This window comes from Diadema antillarum, unplaced genomic scaffold, assembly GCF_040938485.1.
Source record: "Diadema antillarum isolate AM-2024a unplaced genomic scaffold, OU_Dant_1.0 seq00001615_RagTag, whole genome shotgun sequence".
Lineage (NCBI taxonomy): Eukaryota > Metazoa > Echinodermata > Echinoidea > Diadematoida > Diadematidae > Diadema > Diadema antillarum.
This window is the reverse complement of record NW_027272327.1, coordinates 333922-358752: the sequence shown is the minus strand read 5'-3', so window position 1 is coordinate 358752 and position 24831 is coordinate 333922. Positions and strand designations below refer to the sequence as shown.

The window sequence follows — 24831 nt, the reverse complement described above, 5'->3', positions numbered from 1 at the left end:
CTACCAGTAATTACCGGCAGTTGCGCCCGTTGCGCCCCCACCCCTCCTTTATTTCCAAAGCGAAAAAATATGGCTCCAAATGGCAGTTTTTGGACTGTAAAATGTCAAAATTTCCAAGCTCGCTCTCTTTGCTCGCTCGCATTTAATCGTTATGCCATTCACCTGATGTTGCTGCCAGTAATTGCCAGCAGTTGCGCCCGGTGCGCCCCCCTTAATTTACAAAGCAAAAAAATATGGCTGCAAACGGCAGTTTTTGGACTGTAAAATTTTCCAGCTCGCTCGCTCGCATGTAGTCGTTATGCCATTCTCCTGATATCGCTGCCAGTAATTTGTCGTTTCACACCGTCATTCCATATAAAATCCATTTATAGGGGGTACAACCCCCTCCGGCACTTCCACACCCTCCCCCCCCCCCCCACCCTTGCTCGCTCCCTCGCATACTAACCCCCCCCCCCCCCCCCCCAAGATGAAATCCTAGCTACGCCGGTGCCCTTTCCCCGCTTGGTTTCCCTAAAAAAACATTTAAAGTCTAGGGATTGAGAGCTTCCTATATTCCAAATGTCTGTCCAAAAAATCTCGTAAACATTTAGTGTCAAAACGCAACCCCCTTTACAAAAAAAGCTGGTGACGCCCCTGCGCATGCCAGATTATTGTGAATATGGATGAGTTTCAAGTACATTTTTGATTTGAACCCGCGTTTTACACGTTTATGAGAGAAAATCATGAAATCACATGCCGGTGAAATCAAATTAAATGAAATAGGCAAGTCAGCTTTTGGAATGATGATTTCGATAGTCTTTCAAATTTGCTCGAATCTGAGTGATCATCGTAAGTGGCATGCAGTGTTGACACTGCCTGACGACGTTTGCCGGTGAGGAATGGGGGAACCAAAATTCAGTTAAAGAACGTTAGCTCTTTTTTTTTTCCTTTGGTGCAACATAGAATGAGCTCGCAGCCTCGAGAGGTGACACACAATGCATTCATGTTGTTCTTTTGACATAACGAGAAATTCATTCAGGGGGGCGTTTCATCAACGAGTTCGTCGAAGGTTTTCATCGACGAACGACGTTTTCACCTACGATTTTACTTTCTTCGACGAATTTGCATTTCATGAAAATTCGTCGATGAAAACCAGCTACGAATATCTTGAAGTCATCGACGAATTTTCAATAAATTCGTCGATGGGTAAAACCTATCGACGAAGATGATTTTCACTGACGAAATAATTGTCCCTGAGCCTTGACAACCAAAATGGCTGCACTCATCAATGCTCTTGCAGAAGCTGCGATGCGCAGAGAGCGCATCTTTAGAGATCGCACAAACCCCTTTGATATCTATGACGACACCGAAATGCTTAAAAAGTATCGCTTCACCAGAGAAGGAGTTGGTTACATTATAGATGTACTGGAAGAGAGTCTGCAGCCACAAACCAAAAGAAGCCATGCTGTGCCAGCTGCACTTCAAGTATGTATTGCCCTCCACTTCTTCGCAACTGGCAGTGTGCTTGATGATCCTGCCAGTTTGCATGGCTGCAGCATCCCAACATGTTCGCGCATCGTACGAAAAGTGACAAAAGCCATCTGTGCAAAGAAGGACCAAGTAAGTTACTCTTAACAATCATCCTTCAAACTATTACACATTGATTCTAAGCCTGTTAGAGTGAACTAGACTTGAGACTATGAATATGATGTAACTTAACTTACATATTTTCACACTCACAGTTTACCTCTCACTCACTGTACTGACAGTGAAATAACTTTGATCATTCATTAGTTTTAAACTCAAGTTATGGAATGATTGGTTTAAAAATCAACACTTACAAAACATTCAATTTAAACTTTATTTTAGGTTGCACCGAGATACCAATCTTTAATTTTCTGTTTGTTTGAACGTAAAGAAAAAAAAACACATTTATAAGAAGGATAATGCTCCCAACTGATACCGGCTAGCGGCTGTCGATAAATAATAAATGAATCTCCAATTTAATGCCGCGGTAGAAAAGAAAGGGTTACTCGCGCTACCGTTCCTCTCATATAATAGCTTGCATTTCATGTGGAGAACGACTATGAAGAGGTGCTAGTTTCTGTCACTGTAAAGTTTGCAAAACTCATGCCTTTGCAGCAATTAATGTACATTATTGTACACTTTATAGTAGCTAAGCCTATAGATGTATACTGCACTGCCACTGCCACTGGCACTGGTCAGACTCATGTGAAGGAAAAACCACCATAGATTTGGCATACAACGTACAATAATGCATCAAAGCAAAGCTTGCCATTTTCTCTAACAGTTACAACTTTACTCACTAGTTGCCCCAGCTCAACAGATATCTAAAGAAGTGACATAATGTCTCCGAAAAATGTGGCACAAAGGGGGTTTCTACCACGCCACGGCACATGAAGAGTCAGGTACGCAGCGTATTATGCAATTTCTTTAGTCCCATACCTACCCACGAGTGTTGGGTGCCACTGTACACACATAGCGATCGCGTTTAAATTTTACTGGTTTAATACAGTTCGACATTTTTAATATTCTAATGTATTGATTTCTACCTTAGCTTCGTATAAATTTTCAGAAAGAGGCCAGAGAAGCTATGAAGTTTAAACTATAACTTACTGTCGAAGTCTGAAGGAAATGGAATGTTAATGAAGTTCCACCGACTTGGGGTCTCAGGCCGCGCCGAATGCATTCTCACATTGCGATTGCAATGCAATGTTGTCGGGTTTTTTTTTTTTTTTTTTTTGGATACAGTAGTATCTCGTTGTTCATTGCCATTGTCGGCCGTAAGCTGGCAGCATTTCAAGTATAGTACATTATTTTTCTTTTATTTTACTTTGTTGTTTCATTTACATTTCATTTTTTACGATATCTCAAGTATTATGATACAAGGGAAATGTTCAAACTTCAACGGAGAAAAAAACTGTACTTGAAATCAGTCTCACCCAGGACAACTCTTCCCCCCTCCCCCCCCCCCAAAAAAAAGCTATGTGATTGATGCCCGAGCAAACACAACTTTTGTGAACTAGCCCTTCTTTTTACTTATGAACGGTGGCACTGACACCTCCTTAATTAATTTACCACCCCCTCACCCCTCCCCCCCCAAAAAAATAACTAGATGGCATTAAAAAGTATTGAAAACATCAACAATAATTATTGTTATTACTGTTATGATTATTACAATCAATATTGCTTTTAATACTAGAAAATCAATAGGGTAATTATTAGTGTAATCATAAATGAATAGTGGACCTATAAGACAGATTTGTAAGAAAATATAAACTAAAGCATTCTAATCACAAAGAAATCAAAGAAATAAATTGTTCAAAAGATTGTGGGTCTTAATTTTGTCAGAAATTACTAGTATGTGGTAAGTATAAATGCACCAGCACATACACGCAGCCTCGTGCACACACACACTAACACACACACACACACACACACACACACACACACTCACACACACAATACACATGCGAAACTAATTTCAAAAACCCTCCCGCAATGTTTTACCAAAAAAAAAAATTAAAATAATAAAAAAGAATAGGCCTAGTAATAACAATTATGGCCAACTTAAATCACAAAGATAGTTTTGTGAAGACGTATTTCTTTTTCTAAAATAAAAGAATTCTTCTATATTTCATAAAACACTATCCAAAATATTTCTGAACAATTTCCAAGCTTTGAACTGAAGATGAGTAATCATTAACTACCCCTTGTGAAGTATAGCTGACACAGTGTACAGATTTGTTCGGAGGCCCTCGAACAAAGTGAAAAGTAATTAAAATATATTAGCTTTATAAAAGATACAAGAGGTCAGTTTGGAGAAAACTCTTAGTACTGGATGAGTTTTCTACATAATCATGATCAAATACTGTAATTTATGCCAAAAAAGCTTTTAAAATGTTTTCACATACCCCAAAACTGTCTTTCTGCTTTAAATCAAGACAAATACAAAATAACTGCAATAGCATAGTATCATGTTAAGATTTGAAATTTATTGCTTAAAATACCACATACTGTAAACATCAATAAAAACTGAAATTCTGCAGTCAACGCAAACATTTTCATCAAGAAATAAATAACATTGTAGTATAGAAATTTCAGTTGTCAATAGACTTTTATAAATTATACGTAAACATATATATACATATGCATATATTAGTTTCGGATGAAAAATATCTGAATTGCAAAATCTTTAATCTGAATTATGCTATAACATATGTACATTTAACTCAATGGATTGAATTGAATACTTTCCAAGCTGTTGATTACAAAAACGATGCAAGCGGCACAGAATAGGGTCTACGAATTTAGTATGCTGTTATAAGCATGCTGCTGGGAACTTTTTGCTTATCTTGACAGCCAATCACAGCTCTGCGTTAACGGTCATTTCCTGCACTTATAAATATCAATTCGTCTCTGACATTCTATCCATTCATGGAACATACTCTGATGATTTAATGTTGAGAAGCTTTAATATGTATCTACTCTATTCGATTCTTTGATTTCTTAGTACCAAACATTTGTACATTTCATGCATTATCATATACATGGCAATTACACTTTTGGTCAATCAATAGTTAATGTCATATTCCACTTGGTACTTATGGATTCACATTGTTTTAAACACATGAAAAGCAAGTACAGATGAATTCATGTAAATAGCTTTGAAGGGGAGGCTCAGTAGTTGTTTAGAGGGCACTGTAGAAATTAAAGTACTTAAGTGAGATTTAAGTGAGGAAATAAAAAAAAAGACAGAGAAATCATATAGACTAGCATGTTGCCAAATGAACAAAAACATTGCTGAACCGTCACTTACGTTTTCATTAAATATCTCACAGTGGAAGAAACAATTGAAGATGTAAAACATTGTTTTTCACCTTTATCATAACTTGTCGACAAAATAAAGTGGCCCAACATTTCTAAAATCAATGATCATAACATCAGTGGAAATATAAACTGTGATATTGAATCTTTTTTTTTCAAATTGAGCAACTACTGATCCTTCCCTTCACACTAATTACTGGCCTTGAGCATTACTATGGAAATGTATATAAAAACTTTAATCAATTCAATAATTATATTTTCTTTTTCCACAGTTCATCAAATTCCCTCATTCTCCCCAAGATGTTCAACAGACACAGCTTGATTTCTTCCGTTTGGCCCAATTCCCCAAGGTTGTGGCAGCCATTGATGGAACCCATGTCCAGATCAACGGTGTGGCTCTTGGTGATGTAGAACATCTCTACGTAAACCGCAAGGGGTTTTACAGCATTAACGTGCAGCTTACGTGCAATGCTAAATACCAAATAACAAGCGTGTCAGCAAGATGGCCCGGAAGCACTCACGATAGTCGAATTCTAAGAGTAAGAAATGCACACTAAAATTTCTTTCCTTGAATTATTATCCTTATATTTTTGAAACTTAATCCATCAACAGAACTAAAGTCTGGACATTGCACAAGAATTGATAATTGAATGTATGCACAACACTTAAATTCTATATTGGTTCTCATTTTAGAAAATGTTAAAGGGAAATTGTCATCAAATTCCTTATTTTTCTGAGCCTTTATAGGGTTTATCCATTCTTTCTAAGGAATTCATACAATCAGAAATATAACAAACTAGAAATGTCCCTATGGCGACTGGTATGCCTCCTCTATAATGCATGGTTCTCCGAATACATGTAGGACTATAGCACAATGTCTTGACAATGTGTGTCATATGACTGGCAAAATATCAAAATGACAGGTTTGTCACAAATGCATTGAGTGTTCACAATCCTTGAACATGGTTTATTTAGATGAATGTCTATACTGTCTAAGAGTGCAGGTATTTGGGGATTTGAGGATTTCTGTACCCAACTTTTGATCCTTTTACAACTTTAATGAAAAATTGAAATTTAACACTTTAAATTGATATTTGACATTTTGACCTTTGACCATTAGGCAGGAAACTTGAAGAGAATCTGTATTGGGTAATATATGCATACACTAAGTTTCAAGAAAAAATCCTGCAAGAATTGCATAGATAAGAAAGAAATAATGACATTTGGATGAGTTCATCTTGACCTTTCACCCCCTGATCTTCCACCCACGACCCCTAATTCCCCTACATGATCACTGCCAGTCAGAACATGCATAGGTTCCATGGAGATACCTTGAAATATTTGTGAGATCATGGAGAAAAAAGTGAAATTTTAACATTTTCACTTGACCTTTGACCATTGATCTTTAATCTCATGACCCAAAAGCTCTCTCTGGGGAATCTTTATTTGATAGTTCATGTATACACCAAGTTTCAAGAAAATACATCCAGACATTGCATAGATATAGGGGAAATAGTGAAATTTTGAGCATTTGACCTTGACCTTTTGACCTTTGACCTGTCGCATGTGCACCAAAAAGTTGATAGGCACAACTACGCCCACTCATACATAATTATACATGATAAGTTTCATTAGGATACCTCTAAAAGTTTTTTAGATATGCTGCCCAAAAAATAGAATTACGGACAGAAGGACGGACAAACAGACGGATGAACGGACAGACAACCCGAGAACATAATGCCTCCGGCGACATTTCAGGGCGGAGGCATAAAAACAAGCTTGATTTGCAAAAAAAGCATGAGAATAATGCGAATCTTGAATATCCTCCATTAACAATTGCTCGTATTTTATGATAATACATGTACTACAAAAATTTCAATAAAGAATATCTTTAATCATATGAATATAATGGGGTATAATTAGAGATAATGAAACACAATAAAAATATCCTCCTTTTTTGATAGACCAGTGCAGTTGGCCGTGGCTTTGAGGCTGGACTTCTGAATGGACTGATGCTTGGGGACTCGGGATATGGACTCAAGCCTTGGCTAATGACCCCGAAACTCCTGCCTGCCACACAAGCTGAAAGAAGATACAACCAGTACGTACTAATCTCTTTCACTGAATTAACTCTTTACGTGCCATGATCGCACGTCCCACCAGTTGGACGGCGTGCCAACTTCGCATATTCTGTTCAAACGCACTATTTCGCTTGAACCAATCTAAAAACCGCCTAATCCAATGGTACAATGAAAGCTTTTCTCGAGCTTTTGTTCCTTTTACATACAGTTTGCATTCTATGTGGTGATTGACTATCAAGTGTTGTTCCCGACTAAATTTGCATGTAAATTCTTAGTTTCTCTCACAGTTTTATGTGCAAAAGCCATGCTTTTACACTCTGGTCATAAAAACAATAAATAGAAATAGATTTGTCATACAATTTATATCAAAGCTAAGCTTGGCATTCCTCTTCAACTTTGCTCAATATTATGTCCAGCTTACCAGAAATTCGTAGAAGTTATAAAGGTTGGAAATACAGAAATCTTTCTCAAAGCATGACTAACTTCATGTCTCAAAATAATGTGGCGCACAGGGGGTTTCCACCATGACAAATAAAGAGTTAATTAAAAAGTGCAAGTCTTCTGTTTTTAAGAAATACAATTTTACACAAAGACAAAGCTTTACTTCTTGATGTAATAACTTCCACTCTTTACAGAGCACACAGCTGCACCCGGGTTGTCATCGAACAGGTGAATGGACAGTTAAAGTGTAAGTTTCGCTGTCTCCTAGGGTCAGGCCTTCACATGTTGCCAGAGCGGGCCAGTGATGTGATTACAGCATGCGCCTGTCTGCACAACATAAGCAAGCGACTCAACCAACCTGAAGTCGAAGTGCCACAAGCTCTGTTTCAGGAAGAGGCCGAGGAGCATGAGGAAGGGGCTGACGCCGTGTCAGGACGACAAGTCAGAGACGACTTGATTAATGACTATTTTGCCTAGATTACACGCTGCTGTGAAATGAAGGACTGAATAAAATACATGTTATTGAATTTTTAGCATTTGATAGAAGAACAATTCAAGTTTCATTTGCCATCAAAAACATCCATTTTCACAAAGGCATTTTGATTACATGACCAGATTACTAACAACTAGGGATTTAACAAATTTACTTATTTAGCCTGCGAATTCATTCTTGATTGAGCAATAGCAATTCATTACTTTAAATCTCAACATAAATGATCATGCTGGCTTACAGAAAACGAACACAAAGACTGCCTATCACTGTTTGTAAACCCATTAAGTATGTGACGAAAAAAGTGCATTAAGTGGTGTAAGTCTCTGTCTTCATTTTATTAAGGTTATTACAGGCAACTCTAATTTGAATGAACTGCTATTTCTCAGTCAAGAATGATTTGTCAAACCAAATGAGTAACGTCTTTAATCCCTAATTTTTAGTTAAGTGGTCATGAAATCAATATGCCTTTGTGAAAATGGATGTTTTTGGTTACAAACAAAACTCGAAGTGCTCTTTAATCAAATGCTTCAAACAATAATTTCATTCAGTCATTCATTCCTTTGTTATTAAGGTGTATTTATGTAACATTAATTCTGGGCCACCCAGTATATACTTCACATTATGATTATTAATGCCATTTAGAAGTTATCTGCTTAACACATCTTTAGTTCTTTGGAAGCAACAGTTTGAAATGGATGAAAATAATGTCATGAGTTCATACAAGACTTCATAATGCAACATACCTGCTATATTTAACACTGATTTCAATATTCATGTTCACATTGACAATATTGAATCTAGGCCATTTTCAGATCTCTTGGAGTCTTTTGTTTTGAACCCACTGGAGATGATGGGAGACTATAAAGGGATCAACTCTGTCATCCGTTCGTTAGTCGTCCGTCCGTAACACTACAAAAATTTGAACTCTGTACTCTGCGCTACAATTTGAATCAAACTTGGAGGGAAGAGTGGTTTTGCAATGTTTCACATTTTACGAAATTTAGGGGAGGTCACCTTAAGGTCAAAGGTCAAAATCAGGGGTCAATGTTAAGTTTCTGTGGCACATTTCTATTATTGCTCATAACTTTTGATCTATAGGTCCGTTTGTGACCACACTTGGATGGACAGTGTCCCTTTGGGAGGTTATGGTCTACACAAGGTCAAAGGTCACAGGCAGGGGTCAATAAATGTTTAAGGCCCAATATCAAGTTTGATGGCACAATTTCTAGTGTACGTTTATGTTTACATTACAGCACTTGCCTTGTCTGGTGTATTAAGCATGTGCATTTCACTACTCCTTTACATGGAGGCAGTGTAGATTTGGTTGGAACTCGCAAGTTACACAATATCATTTTGGGCTGACCGTGTCCAGATCCTTTACTTTATGATCATTTCTCTGTTCTGTGTGAACTCAAGTCAGTCAAGCCACATGAGAAATCTAAGAAAGTATCCCTCAGAAAAATTGGTTGTATAGATTTGGATTCTCTGAAGTATAAACATGGAGAATCATATACATGTATTAAATACATGTAAGTCTAATTTTTGTATACATTAGTTATCACCTGCATCAATTTGTAGATACTTGAGCCGTGAAAGTGCAGAAACCCTTTTTTCATGCATTCATTAGCAGTAGGCTTGATTATTGTACTGAGTTACTGTTTGGCTTTCCAGACTCACAGAACGAAGCTTCAGCATGTTCAGAATGCATGCGCACGACTTGTCTATTTATACATGAGTCATACTTGCTTCATTTAGAAATCCTATTAAATTGGGATTGTAAAAATTTCCATAATAATTACAAATAAGAACAGAAAAGCATCTATACACATTATAGCAGGGCTTTGGTAACTTCAATGTTTCATTGAATTTAACAAGGGGTTACTTCTGTAATATGACTGACAGTGACAAAACTGTTCCAGAACATTTAAAGAAGACTGGTCAAAATGAGTCAGTTAATATATTTACAATTCTTAGAACTTTTTTTTTTTTTTTTGCTTTCTCTGTATCATATACAAACAGAAAACAGGGTGCTCCAAACGATTTGAAGAAGACAGAATATAACATGAATGTAGAATAGCCATATTTTAACGGGTAGTCTGTACATATTAAGCATTATCTTCTTCATGAAACCACTTTTGTTAATAGGTGTTAGTGTTACACATTAATGGAAGTGAACATATATGACTGTGATCCTCGATTGTGAAAGTCCTCATTGTTAATGTACAATCAGATCATGACAACTGTCTACTTCTTTGTTCCTCTTTGTTTTACATTTGTATTATTCTTATAGAAACAGTCCCTCACATGTGAAACATACAGTTCTTGAAATTTCTTGATAACATCACTGATGTAAATGTGATAAATAATAAAATCATCTCTAAATAGTTGAATTCAAAAGTTCCTTTTACAGCAATTTTCATATAAAGTGAAACTGTTTGGATGGTATTATTTCAAATAATGCACTGCTATTGTAGGAATATAGCCATTTTTGGAAGAACCAATTCAAGTATCAAAGTATTTATGAAAGAAAACTACAATTCACTTTTGAAGATTAATCCGTTTTGCATTTCTGCAAGCATCTCCTTCATGACCTTCAACTGTTCTCTTTCCACCTCCAACTGTTCTCTTTCCACCTCAAGCTTCTGCCTCTTAATTTCCAGCTTTTCTCTCTCAATCTCGATAAGATCCAATTGCGCCTGTGATTCTCCTTGCCTTTTTCTTCCCTTGTTAGGACTGACATGCCTATGATGCTGCTGCTGTGGCTGGTGATGCTGCTGCTGTGGTTGGTGAAGCTGCTGTGGTTGGTAGTGCTGCTGTGCTTGATGCTGTGGTTGATGCTGCTGCTGTAGTTGGTGGTCCTGCTGTGGTTGATGCTCTGGTTGAGGCTGCTGTTGTTGGTGGTCCTGCTGTGGTTGATGCTGTGGTTGAGGCTGCTGTGGTTGTTGGTCCTGCTGTGGTTGAGGCTGTGGTTGAGGCTGTTGTGGCAGGTGTTGCTGCTGTGGTTGATGCTGTGGTTGATATCCATGTTGCTGTTCCTGTTGTTCATGCCTGTAATGTCGGTCTTGTTGTGTAGGCAGCTCCTGTGTTCCATCGATTCCACCCAACTGTAATTGCAATTCATATTTAGTAAATTGTTACATATTTAATTGATCTCATTCATACACAGAAATTAATCTTCTTTTACAGAGGAACTAAGGTCATGAATGTAATTAACCAAAATATAATAGGAAGGAATTCCTTTGCAGAACAATTTACAGAGGATCTAAATCAGAGGAGAAATAATGAACAGTGCTGTGTGACTTGAGTAAGGACTTCAACTCGAGTCCAGTTTTTTGTGACTCTGACTGGAATCCATTTTTTTTTTTAAATTTGACTCTGACTCAGGCTCTGAAAATATGACTCATGACTCAGAACCAAGTCACTAGCAAGTCCATGAAGTAGCAGCCATGCGGTGCTTCGCCAGTTGTACTTCCATTTCATTTTATTTCATTTATTGATTAATGCAACATTTTTAAAAGCAACAATTTTTTTACAAGAAAAATAATAGAAATTTGAAGAACAACTTCAACTTCCTCATTTAAAAATTTACTTAAAAATGTTCAATAAATATGTAAAAGTAGAAATGGGAACTTTCGAATGTAATTTTCTACGTGTAATCATAAGTTCATCATTTCGAGGGAAATTTCTTGTTATTCATTTTTTAATCAATTTAAGAAAGTGAAATTATCCCTTGTTATATTGAATAGCACATAAATGAAACTATTTATAAACAACCAAATCCCACCCTCAAATGAAAAAAAGTTCAATGTTTCAAAAATTTGAGTACAGTAATATCATAAATTCTTAGAGAAGAATCAAAGCGGGAAAAAATCAACAAAATTAAATACCTATAATCTATCTTGAAGAGGAATTAAGAAAGGTGATTTTTTTAAAAGAATTATTTCATTATACAACTTCATCGTATTTATCTGCAAATAACGGGAAATTCATACATTAAAAAATATATATATGCTCACCAAGGCAATAATGTCACCAGCCTCGGCTTCAATACCAATGAAACCTGTCTGGCATTGGCTGGGAATAGTTTCAAGTACCATTTCATGTCTTTCATGAAACTTTGGTCGAGGTCCTCCGCCTACAGAAACCAATACGATTGAGATACTGTATTTTCAATCAGTATTTCATGGTTGTCTATCCATTTTATTTTAATCATTTTTCATAAGTTATATTTGTACATCAGCCTCCACTTGTGAATTCCTACAACAGTTCTTTAATCAAGATTTACTTTAAAAATACATATATCTCGATGTAGCGATATAATTACATGAAACACATACTATTATTAAGGTATTATGAATATACTTTGAATTAAATCAATTTTCTATTTGAAATTTCAAATATCTTACTGTTTTACTCCAGGTATTAAAATTGTCATTGAGGGTTTTGTTCACATCAACAGAAGAGATGAGCTGCTTTATATCTTTTCACAATTTTTCTAAATTCCAATAACAGTTATCTATAAAAATCAACAATGTAACAATTCTTGATTCTTGTGATAAATTGATAAAAGTCACATATTAGCACCCTTCTTTGTGGAGTGGGATCTCTCTTAAGCCTATCCACTATTCCATACAATTTTAGAAGTACAACTTACAATGTATATCATTCTCACCTGTCTGTCTCCTCTGGTCCCTGTACTTTTTGGCCCTAGAAACCATTTGATGCCATAGATCACGCAGGTGTGGGCCATCTTCCTTTTTTTTATTTTTCGAAAGGGGAAACCCCTGGCTCATTAGGGAGATAGCTGCTTGTCTCCAGGCATGTGCCAGTCTGGCTTTAGTCTGAATTAGAACAGTAACAATTATTGTAAGTATTCATAATATAATAAACAATATTACATTCACACATATACACACACACATATCGCCGCTGGGGCGAGAAGACCTTGTATTCTGCAAAATGTCAAATGTTCAGGAGAGCCAAAAAAATATGGCGGCCAAAGCACTAAAGCGAATGGGAAAGCCTTTACTGTACCATACTGTGGTGGCTTCATTTTTTAAGTTGGACACCTGGGATTTGGACTTGACATCACTTATCCCATTATTTGACATTATTTTTAAAAAAGTCATTTTCACCAAAATTGCAGATACGAGGCCTCCCCCCCCCCCTCCGACAATATATGTGTGTGTATACAGCATGGCCCAGAGCCCAAGTTTTTCGATAATTTGGGCATATTTGCATTACTCTGATTCCAAAATGAATGACATTAAGTTATAGGGGAATTATCAAGGAGAAGAGTGACACCAAGATTGTCAAATTTGGTTGAGTGGTTTTCAATCCACAGATATTTTTGTAAAAACAGTCTGAGCGTTAATTTCTTATTTCAATTTCCTGACTGCCAGCATCGGAGCAAAAGCCACTGCCTTGGGAGACTAACAAGGATTAATGCCATGCATCACAAGGAACGATGCTTGATAAGGGTTTTTGTTGAAAGTTGACTAGTTGTTGGTGCTGTTTTGGTTTTAATGGCGTGTAGCACTCACGATTGAGTATTTACACTGTACGCCTTCAATTGTTGGGTGGTCTCCGTTTCAGAGCTGTGATGAAATAAATCAAGAAAATAATGTTCAACAAAATCATCGCTAGAAAGAAAAATACTCAATGACATGTCCCCCCCATCAAACTTTTGTTTGGGGGAGGTATCTTTCCCCCCCCCCCCCCTCCCCACCCTTCAATTTTTTAATCTAAATATTTTTGGACATCCAAAATATATATATAAACAAATTTATAATACCAAAATATTCAAAGAAAACTATCAAATAATTTTAAATACATCAAATTTAACACAACAAAAAAACATTGCTAAAAGAATCGTAATATGTCAATTTTAGGGTGTGCTCTGCGCGCAGTCAAATAAAAATACCTTTTTCTTATCCAATCTGTGTGTTATGTACATCTGGATCTGAATCTGGATGAATATGCTGAAAAACTCTGGATAGAGTATCACTCAGCACTGTGGTGTGATGTGCAGCTAATCACAACGGAGGTGACGCTGGAGCGCTTCTTTATATGGGTGTCCCCATTCCCCCTCTCCCTTATGACTCTCGAGCCCAAAAATGCATCGAGAATGCTGTTATGAAGGGTTTGTTTATTTTTAAAAGTTATCGTAAACATGGACAATATCATTTTACGAGGATACAATTCGTCTACGTTTTTTAGGCTAAGTTATTATTTTGCAGAGAATCACATTGCGAGCCAGCGTCCCTACTGCTTACATCCATTTAAAATCATAATTTCTTTTGGTCTCTCATTTCTACAATTTCTTTGATAACTTGTAGACTACAGTACGCTTTTGATTGACTTCAAGATGTATGTTTACGTAAATTACTTACATTCGGCTTGTCAGTCTTTGGGTGTAACTGTTGGTAGTTTTCCCTGACATATTTGCACAGGAGTTGTATTTCTCCAGGCTGATACCGTCCATGTACTTTATCAGTTTCCTGCGTCAAAACAAAATGAAATAAATACGATAAACTTGTTTCTACATCATCTGAATAAAGCAAAAGGCTGAATTAACATCTTTTAGTGTAAAAATTGAACTACAATTTTACAGGCACAGTAATAAACAACTCAGTTATCAAGAGACAGCTGTCAAAGACAATACTAATAGTGCTGGTTTTCAATACATTTTTTATCTAGTAAACTATATATTGATATAACTTAGCATGATTTCACCTAGATGTAGCTGACACTAAATAAGATTCAGCAGATTTATTACCTCCGCCAAGGTGGGAGGTTATGTTTTCGTTACCGTTGGTTTGTTTGTCCGCGCGCACTAAAGTGCGTCCTCTATTTTCTGCTAGGGCGAGGCGCACTGTGCAGCTGAGGGGTTATGACGTAACAAAGGCTTCTACATGTATATTGGGAAATCAGGCGGCTTTCAGCACACAATGCAGTACGTATGGGTGGAAATCACTGATGATCGCAAACAAGATCAGTGCAGGTGGAAATGGCCTGATGCTTGGCGGAAGTCTGCGCTCTCAGAGTGCTTTTCTAGTTTTTTATGAATTTTGTACTAGATCTTAAAAAAAAGCAGTTAATTTCATTGAGGTGTTAATGAGCGTCCATACCTACAATGCTGTATCAATGCTGAGAAATTCTACATGTAGATAGTGTATTACCAGGGGAACAAATTTGTTAAATTCGTAAATAATGTAAACATATTTTGATTCTTTAATTTCACATTTTTGGGTACAATGTCACAAGACATTTACCAAACAGAAATTTAGTACTTTTATCATTCAAATACTAATTTTGACTAAAAAAAATAGTTTATCACAGGGAGAAATTTAGGTGACTGTTTCAGCTGTCAAGATGCAATCTGGGTCATACAATTTAACATGTGTTGTATGTCTGTGATCAGTATAGCTTACTGTAAATGAAAACATACGTAGCAGGTTTGAATACTACACTCTACAAATATTTTTGAAAAGACGGTTCGACCATTAATTTGTTATTCAAATTTTCCAAATGGCAGCATCGAACAAAAGCCACTGCCTTTGAAGACTAACAAAGATCAATTCCACACATTGCAATGCACGATGCTTATAGGAATTTTGTTGAAAGTTGACCTGAAATTGTTGGGTAGTCTCTTTGCATACATGTACTTTTGGAAGGCCTTAGCCTTTGATAAGATAAATCAATTTTAATAAAAAAATTAATGTCATGATCAACAAAAACATCTCTCTAAAATCTAGCCATGCTCATCACACCTACTACATATGTGGTCTTAGAAAGGACCACATACACTAACTGTTGGAAAATTGAGGGACATCTTGAATAGTGCATGTGTGTAAGACACTGTGTTGTCAGTGTTGAACTGCATACAGGTGCAAACAGTTTTGTTTTTCTCAACAAGCACATGCATTTCATAATAAGTTTTGATTCTAACTACCCATTTAACCAGGTATTCTGTAAATTTTAGACTCATTTAACTGTAATTTGCAATTGGCAGAAGCACATTTCAAAACAGAAACATTTTGAGCCAAATTTGGGATGTTGTCAAGAAAAATTCCTCCATTACCGGTACAGAAAAAAGTGTAGGAGTGCTGCATGCTAGTAACTAGATAGTCTAGATTAAAAAGAAAAGTAATCAACCAAATTAGACAATTTTATTTCTTGTGTCGTTCGACTCGTATGAAAATTCTCTATAATTTCATGCATTTGGTTTTGACAAAGCATTCATTTTCGTTTTGGGTTGGACACCCTGTATTAACCAGCTTTTGAAATTAGGCACGACTTTAAACTTTAGTAGTACTAGTATCTACTGAGTAGTACGTCTATGTAGGCAGACATCCGATTACCGTACGAGTACATAACGTGCAGGACACTGCGCATAGGCAATGGAAAACGAATGAAAGTCAACAAAAAATAAACAAAATAACTACCCTTAGTAGAAAATGCGAATACTTTATCATTCACAAATACAACATTTCAATGAAACAGTAATGATTTCATTTCAACAACAGAGAAAGTCAATGCAGTTATGATTTGCCATTCATTTGTGTGTGAAGTGCTGCATGGCATGGAAGCCATGGTTGCTCCCCCGCTTTGCATTGAAAATGCATGTTTGGTTCTTAATACAAATTACATGTACAATACAATTTGCATCGGGGAAAAAGAGACGGCTTTGTGCAAGGCCCAAGGGTCTTTTAAGACACAGATTTTGTCAATACGTGGTTTGTTTATCAATAATTACAATTTACACCTTACCTACGCAAAATCGTAAAATGGGCTCCACCGCAGTGCGCCTGCACCCATGCGTTAACAAGCAGGCAAGGGTAGGTCCTAACGTTACGTATACTATGTCGTATTGCGAGGGTTTAATAGGGTTAGGGTTTACCTACCTAGCTAGTACTACTGTACGCAGTACGCTGTGCGAAAGCTATGTACAGCGACTGGGCTGTGTGTAGTTAGGGTTTAGGGTACTAATATTAATGTTAAATGTAGCAATGTACTAGTATGTAGGTAGGCCTACTAGCTATTAATATAGCCAGGGTTGTATTTCTAATCTTATATGTTTGAATTGGCACTTAAATTAGTCGAGGGACATCCACGTCCGGGACAACAAATGTTAGCAATTATAAGCCTAGTAACTGATGCTAGAGGCTAGGGAGTCCTTCCGAGAATATCAAAAAGTTGAAGACCAAAAAGCAAAAAAGGGAGGAAGGGAGGACGATCGACAGATGCTATGCTTTGGAAATAGGCCTAACCGCTGTATCAATTATCAATCTCGCGTAAACGCCGTTTGGTGTGTGGGGCCGCATTCACGGCACAGCATCACTAACGAGCAGACGAGTAATTAGTGTGCTGTGGAAGGTGCTTCCTTAGCACGCAGCTTACCTAAATTTACCGATGAACACCACACGGTTTGGCTGAATTTACGATTATGATAAATACGCAATACGCCCGCCGTAGTTAGTACGGACACGCAGTAATGGTGTAAATGGAGCCTATTATGTCCTTACCTACCACTGTACCAGATTTTTAGATGCCTGCTCGCTGCTAGAGGAGGAGGTATGATACACTTCCATACTACAAAACGTCTTTATGAATGAGTGGGACTAAAGTCTTAAGATAGAAATCTAACGACGCCATCTACGAATCTAGTCTTCTAGGATCTATCAATGGATTTCATTTCAAACTACTACATCTCCAGGCAAGCCAATGATAATTCAGTTTTAGAAGATATACTTACAGATAACTCATCCAGCTCACTCATTCTTTAAATGTTATGGTCGTCTGCAGATACTTGAGTAAGGATGGAAGTAATCACCGGTGACGGGACGAGATACGCGAGAGTGTGAAAGATATTTTTTTTCAATCATTTTTCTGGCGCCTCGATATGGTGGGCGTGGCCTAATTCGTCAGAAGCCTCGTCCAACTCGATTGAAAAATAAATATACACTGACGATTTGTCAGAGGCTTCGTGAAACGGTTTTTCACGTCAGTTTGGTTATCGCTGACGTAACGTCATCGCTAACCAAATCGTCAGCGATGAAGCTCGTCAACGCTGACAAACGTTGATGAAACACCCCCCAGGTGTCAAATTCCAGCGGGGTCCTAAACCATGCAGGCCGTGTGACCATGGTAACAGACAGCTGCCACGCGCAAGAATTCCAACAATCGAGTGTAACAATAAAAACTTAGAGAGCGCAACAGGCAGACTGATCGAAGAATAATAATGTACATGGTTAGGATCCCGTCGGACCATTACTAGAAGATAAATGAGATAGACAAGGGAGGAAATACTGAGCAACAAGTACTATACAATATGCATGCCGTAGCTGCTCAAAAGACATTGTTTTAATTTTCGTTTGAATGAGGTTAAAGTGGTGCAGCTTGTAAGTTCCGTAGGGAGTTCATTCCAGTACTTAGGTCCAGTGAACATGATAGTTTTTTTCGCAAAAATTGTTCGGGTACGTGGAAGGTGATACGCATAACGTTGGCGGGTTGGATAATCATGAACTGTATAGTTTCTTGTGAACATTTTGGAAAATGCATCTGGTAATTGGCCAGTTGAGAATTGAAACATAAACAGGCAAACGTTGTACGAAAATAACTCAGGAATTTTCAAAATTTTATTGCTTATAAAAAGTTCATTCGTATGCGATAAGTATCCAGCGTGGTTTACAATTCTAATAGCGCGTTTTTGCACAATAAATAACAAATCGATAAGATTTTTAGAAGCATTTCCCCACGCCAGAATCCCATAATTAAGATAGGGAGATATCAAAGTTGAATATATACTCTGTAGAATATTACATGGAAAATAATAACTAAGTTTGTTTAGAACCCCTGTATTTCTAGCAATAATTCTACTTACATAACCAACATGGGTTCTCCAAGATAAATCACTATCAATGTAAAGACCCAAGAATTTTGTGCTGTTGACCTGTGACAAATCAATGTTGTTGATCTTGACAGAAATAGGTAGTACAGGTGGGGAATTACTAAACAAAATATAATGAGTTTTTTCAAGGTTTAAGGAAAGTTTGTTTGCAAAAATCCAAGATTGAACAGAAACAAGTTCTTCATTTATTATGTTTATAAGTTCATCAGGATTTGGATGAGAAAAGAACAAATTTGTATCGTCTGCAAAACAAACGAAGGAAAGGATCTTAGATGAGTTCTGAATATCGTTGATATACAAAATGAAAATAAGTGGACCTAACAGGGAACCCTGAGGAACCCCGCAAGAAATTAACTTAGGTTGGGAATCGTGACCGTGGATACTTACAAATTGTTTTCTATTTGTCAGATAATCAGAAAACCATTCTAGCGCCTTACCCCGAATTCCGTAATGATTTAATTTATAAAGTAAAATATCATGATCTATTGTATCAAACGCCTTTGAAAAGTCAAGAAAAACACCAACAGTATGAGATACATCATCTTTAGCATGAGCTATCTTATCAATAAAGTTGAGTAATGCGTGAGTTGTACTATGTTTTTTGCGAAATCCAAATTGAGAATCAGTAAATATTTTTGACTGAAGAAGAAAATTAAGGGTACGTTTATACACAAGTCTTTCGAGTATCTTTGAAAAGGAAGTTAAAAGGGAAATAGGACGATAATTACTAACAAAATCTTTTCGCCCTTTTTTAAAAATGGGAACAACTCTGGCTACTTTCATTTTACAAGGAACTTTACCACTAGATAAGGATTGATTCAAAATAAAAGTAAGGGGTGAAATTATTTCATGAATCACGTTCTTTACCAAAAAATTTGTGATTCCATCGTATCCCGAACTTTTTTTGTTATTTAATCTATCAACAATCTTTATTATTTCATCTTCAACAATCGGTACAAAAAATAAAGATGTCACATTCCTATTATCCAGAAAAGAGTGAAATTCCTGGTGCGCTGAAGGGATTTGTCAGCCAGATTTGGGCCAATGTGTACAAAGTAATCATTAAAAACTTCAGCTATGTCTATGGGGTCGTCAATACGAACATCATCCTCTTGAACATAACTAGGAGCATTATTGTCAGTATTACATTTCAACGCCTGATTTATCACCCTCCACGTACCCTTCACATCATATTTGCATTTATCGAATTGATTCATGAAATACATCCGTTTGGCTAACCGTAATGAAGAAGTAAGGATATTACGATACCGAGTATATCGGGACTTATTCATAACAGTGGGTACTTTACGATATTTACGAAACAGTTTATTTTTCTTATTAATGGATTTTAAAAGTGATTTAGTAACCCATGGCTGCCGAGGTACTATTTTATGATTTGATTTAAAACATTTACGACAAGGGATAACAGTATTGAGCTGAGTAATGAAAATATCTATGAAAATATCAAATGATAAGTTTACGTCATTTTGATTATAAACAATCGACCAATCAACGAGTTTTAACTTTTCTCTAAGCCTGTTAATATTTGAGTCTGACATCACACGAAAACCGGAAGTGTTGTGCACACTTTCTGTCAGAGTGTCAACGTTACCAATAAGTGCATACACAGGAAAATGATCAGAGATATCAGTAACCACAATACCAGGTGAAATAGGAGAAGATAACTTGTTAACAAATATATTATCGATTAAAGTAGAAGAAATATCAGTGATTCTTGTAGGTTTTCTTATAAGAGGAATGAAAGACTTAGACAGCATTTGATTGAGAAATTCTTGACAATTATGGTTATCGTAGTTTAAAAGATTTAAATTAAAATCACCCATAAGAAAACATGATTTATTTCTGAAATACTGGTTCAACAAAATGCCATCGAGTAATTCAACGAACTCAGTTAAATTCGAATTTGGTGGCCTGTAAATTTCCCCGACAATTACATTTCCTTTATTTGGTACTTTTATCTCGATGAAAATACTTTCAAAAAATTCTGTCATAAAACTGAACTCCTCTAATAACCGATGGTTTAAATCTTCTGTGACATAAAAACCAACTCAACCAACTCCAACTCCACCATATTCTACTGAGCTGGTCAGAAATTTGTACTACCAGTTTACAAATATTACAAATATCATTATGGATTGTACCTCCTTGATTTTTTTTCTTTTCATTGATTATGATAACAACCGCAAACTTTGTTTGATTTATGTTTTTGACGTATTTTTTTAAAACACTTTTTTTAACTCTTTGTTTTTTTTTTCAGACGGTGTCCCTTATAATATTCTTTCATACGCAAATATTGACTTTGGAACTCCATAGCATGCAGATTAGAAAATGTAGTCGAGGTCCTTGAAAATACATACATTAGGATTATAAACATAGTTATTTTACGTATAGACCTATTTCGGTTTTAAAACACTACAACTTTATGTCAGTCATGACTGCGGGCTCCCAATATAAGAAAAAAAAAAGATGATTCAGTGGGTTATGCAATGAGTCAGGTGTATGTCATGCGGTGCATACTAAAGTAAATAAACTATTGTTGGGCATACTGAAGCCCCATACCCCCCCCCCCCCCTTATGGTTGAAATAGACACCGGCATTAAAAACAAAAACACCACCCAAACCGAAGAGGGTATACTTATTATATACACGCAATACTACTTGATATGACAATGGCAATGTTCAATAGGTAATTAGCTTAGTAAAAATTGTGTAATGTGTAGTATTGACATGAAGTCAGCCCCTATTCTATTTACCTTCCTTTCTCAATGATGAACTCAATCAAAGGTTATTATATTCATCTAACAGCACAGCTCAATTTACAGACTTGTTTTAAAAATACAAAATAAACAAGTCAATCCGACCAAGGTTTTCCCCCCTCTATATTGTAATTATATAAATCTCAATAAACTCGCTTTGCAGATATTTATGCGCTCTTTATAGCTATAATAGCAATGCGTCACAACAATTGCAGGGGTTTGCATGATGATATCAAATTGAATAACCATTGTTTTAGTAAGATGAGGATAATCTTGCCAGGTCCCCAACAGCTGACTGGTGACCGCGTATAGGTCGTCACATATAGTTACACTGTATCACCATGGCAGTTGATATACATTGCATTGTATACTATTCGTAGCTTCATGCATATTTACTGTGCCGAGAGATACAACTATCTTGATATAACACAAAAAGTCAAGAAATAATGCAGAGTTGAACGGAAAAATATCATTTATAAACTCCTTCGAAAACTATGATTGCTCCAACTCTTACGATTACACATTTGCAATTATAGAGCGTAATGTTTATGATGACAAGCTCGACTGAGAATAAAGTCTCTGATTCGTACTATATTATTGATACAACGATGAATAGAATACAGTATAATATCAGATGTCAGATATCAGTTGTTATATAGTATTCTTTTCTTTAATGTTCAGAAATCAATGGCAGTATTTTGTGTAACGATGTTTACACTACATATAGAGGCTATATTGATACCTTTGGTAAAATAGCACCATTCGTTCTGACAATTGCTATCATCTTCATTTTCGGTATAACATAGATACCTGTGTCATCACTTTTATCACTTCTATTTATATCAAATCATCATTATGAAATATGTTTGGGTTTTGGTAAAAGCAAAGAATGTATCACCATGCATTGAGAGATCTGATAAGTCACAAAACAACGGGGATCTCACATCTTCCTTCTCTCCCGGTATATACTGCTGGTAGCATTCGGCTACTAAGAGAGTTGAACTTGTTAACGCTTCTTTTTTCTCGCCCCTCATAACAGTCCAACACGACACATGATCATGATTGATCGTATGAGGATGCAAACCTATCTGACCTCGGTCTCTTGATTACGTATCTCGAGACATATGGTTGAAAAAGAAAAAAAAAATGTCTCTTTGTGAGCAATCCCGTTCGTGCCATCTTTGTTTGGTAGCTAATAGAGTCCAGTATCAGTGTGTTAGAATGGTTCAGCCGTTTGTTTGTTTGTTTGTTTGTTTTTATTGTTCCATATTCCACACTGTAAAAACATCGGTGTTAGATTTAACACCACGGGTGTTAAATCTAACACCGATCAAACTTCAATAAAGGACCACACCCAGAGGTGTTAAAAATGCACTGTGATGGTGTTGAAAAGTGCTCACCTGACACTTCGTGGTGTTAATTTGACACTGTACCTGGTGTTATTTTGACACTGTACTGGTGTTAATTCAAAAATGACACCACATGGTGTTGATTTGATATTTGTTGGTGTTAATATCAATGGTTTAACACCCGTCCAGCTTCAATAAGAGACCACACCAGCTGGTGTTACTTTGGTGTAAATTTATTTTCACATTTTTGCAAAAATCTAGTATTTCAATGTAAAATTCTTGATCGTCTTGTTTAAATTAAAAATCAACAAGAAGTGCAGTTACTAAGAAACTCTTCAAAAAACAGTTTAAAATTTGGAAATGACACCCGTAGGTGTTAATTCAACACCATAAATGAGCACCGAAAATTTAACACCAGCTCGGTGTTTACTATCTAACACCGGACTTTTTGCAGTGCACGTTTCAACAAATAAAACAATAAACACAACAAAAAAATCCGGTTAAATACAGCGGTTAAGACAATTGAACAAGTGAAATATGAGGAATCTACATAAAAGCATTGCTTGTAGTGTGTCGATTCCCAGGTGCTGATACTTACTAATTGATATTTACAATTGAAAGGAATGGCAATTGACGAATAGGGAAAAACATAGACGTCGAAGAATATAAAAAAGAAAAATAAAAGAATGTCCGCAAGACCAAACCCCTCTAGAGAGTGGCATGATCACCCGAGCGAGGCATAAGTCAGATCAGGGAGGTGAGAGGAAATCTCACCTCCCTGGTCAGATACAATGACAGAGATACAAAGTATGCACAAAAAAGTCCAGGAAGATATAAGAAATCGCCATAGGTATGGATTAAAAAAAAACTAATTTAAGTTTATGCTTAAATGAATTAAGATATTGAGATTGGATTATTTCTCTGTCCTATTCCAGGTTTTTCCAGAATACTTATAGGTCCTGTGGTAGTTTTAAGCAGCAGATACGGTCCGTACAGGAGAAAGATGAAAATATATATATATTTTTTTTTTTGTCTCGTAGCCGCCTGTTCAATTATTAGAACCTTTCCTAGGAACTTGTCATCCTCAGCTGTTATCATTTATTTTTTTTATCAGTATTACTGAGTACTCGACCTCCGTGTATAAGCGCTCAACGTAAAAACATAAGCTTCTCGGATCTGAAATGCCTATGACTCTAAACAGGAATTCCGGATCGTGAAAATTTGATACAAAACGAATGATAATGATAAAATTGAAGTTATGAAATTTTTAAAGTTTGTAATTTTTCGAACAGTTCTCGGACAGTTGATGAAAATATGCAAATGGGTGAGCTGATGATGTCATCTCTTCACAATCTTTCATTGATCGTGTACCAAACAAACAAACAAACAAACAAACAAACGATGAAAATTCAAGTTCTCTTCTGTAAAAGTGTACAACATGTTTCTCCTGGTTAAATAAATTCAAACTAATGAAACGTTAGATATATTAGGATTCGGGATTGCATGGGATACAATTGTATTTCAACAAAAAAAAAGACGAGACATGAAAACTCGTCACATTGAGGACGAGTTAGGTGATACGCTTGTGGTCATCAGATGACAGTCATCTGTGATCGACAAAGAAAAGAATGTGATATAGGCACCTTGAAGTTATATTGAGCGTGCATGCGAAACTGTTTCTGTAACCACTCGGCCACGGGTCATCCACGGAAATGGTAAGACAGAAAAACAACAACAATGTATAGATATAACGGGGGGAAAGTCAATGCCCACTCAACTAACGCGGCCGTGTGAACATCTATTGCATTGCTAGACGGAAAAGCGGCCTTGTAACGACTGAGGTCGCTATACCATTTCTGGCAACTTGGGAAAAATACGTCCCGCAGACATAAAACCTATAATCGGCTGGTTTTGATACCTTGCCTTTAATCACAATTTTCAGTGTAATGAC

The 24831-nt window shown here is 36.4% G+C and overlaps 2 protein-coding genes across 2 annotated transcripts; one reads left to right on the top strand and one right to left on the bottom strand.

Moving 5' to 3' along the window:
- The first annotated feature begins 1021 nt into the window (after positions 1 to 1021).
- LOC139711134 (putative nuclease HARBI1) lies at positions 1022 to 7946 on the top strand. Its single transcript, XM_071623054.1, has 4 exons — positions 1022 to 1599; positions 5100 to 5366; positions 6792 to 6928; positions 7544 to 7946. The coding sequence occupies exons 1-4, from the start codon at positions 1252 to 1254 to the stop codon at positions 7824 to 7826; spliced, it is 1035 nt and encodes a 344-aa protein (XP_071479155.1). The 5' UTR covers positions 1022 to 1251; the 3' UTR covers positions 7827 to 7946.
- A 2286-nt stretch (positions 7947 to 10232) lies between these two features.
- LOC139711136 (uncharacterized) lies at positions 10233 to 17938 on the bottom strand. The gene is made up of 5 exons (XM_071623056.1): positions 17600 to 17938; positions 14235 to 14342; positions 12515 to 12683; positions 11859 to 11977; positions 10233 to 10946 (listed from the first exon to the last, which is right to left on the bottom strand). The coding sequence occupies exons 1-5, from the start codon at positions 17621 to 17623 to the stop codon at positions 10374 to 10376; spliced, it is 993 nt and encodes a 330-aa protein (XP_071479157.1). The 5' UTR covers positions 17624 to 17938; the 3' UTR covers positions 10233 to 10373.
- Between the last annotated feature and the right edge of the window lie 6893 nt (positions 17939 to 24831).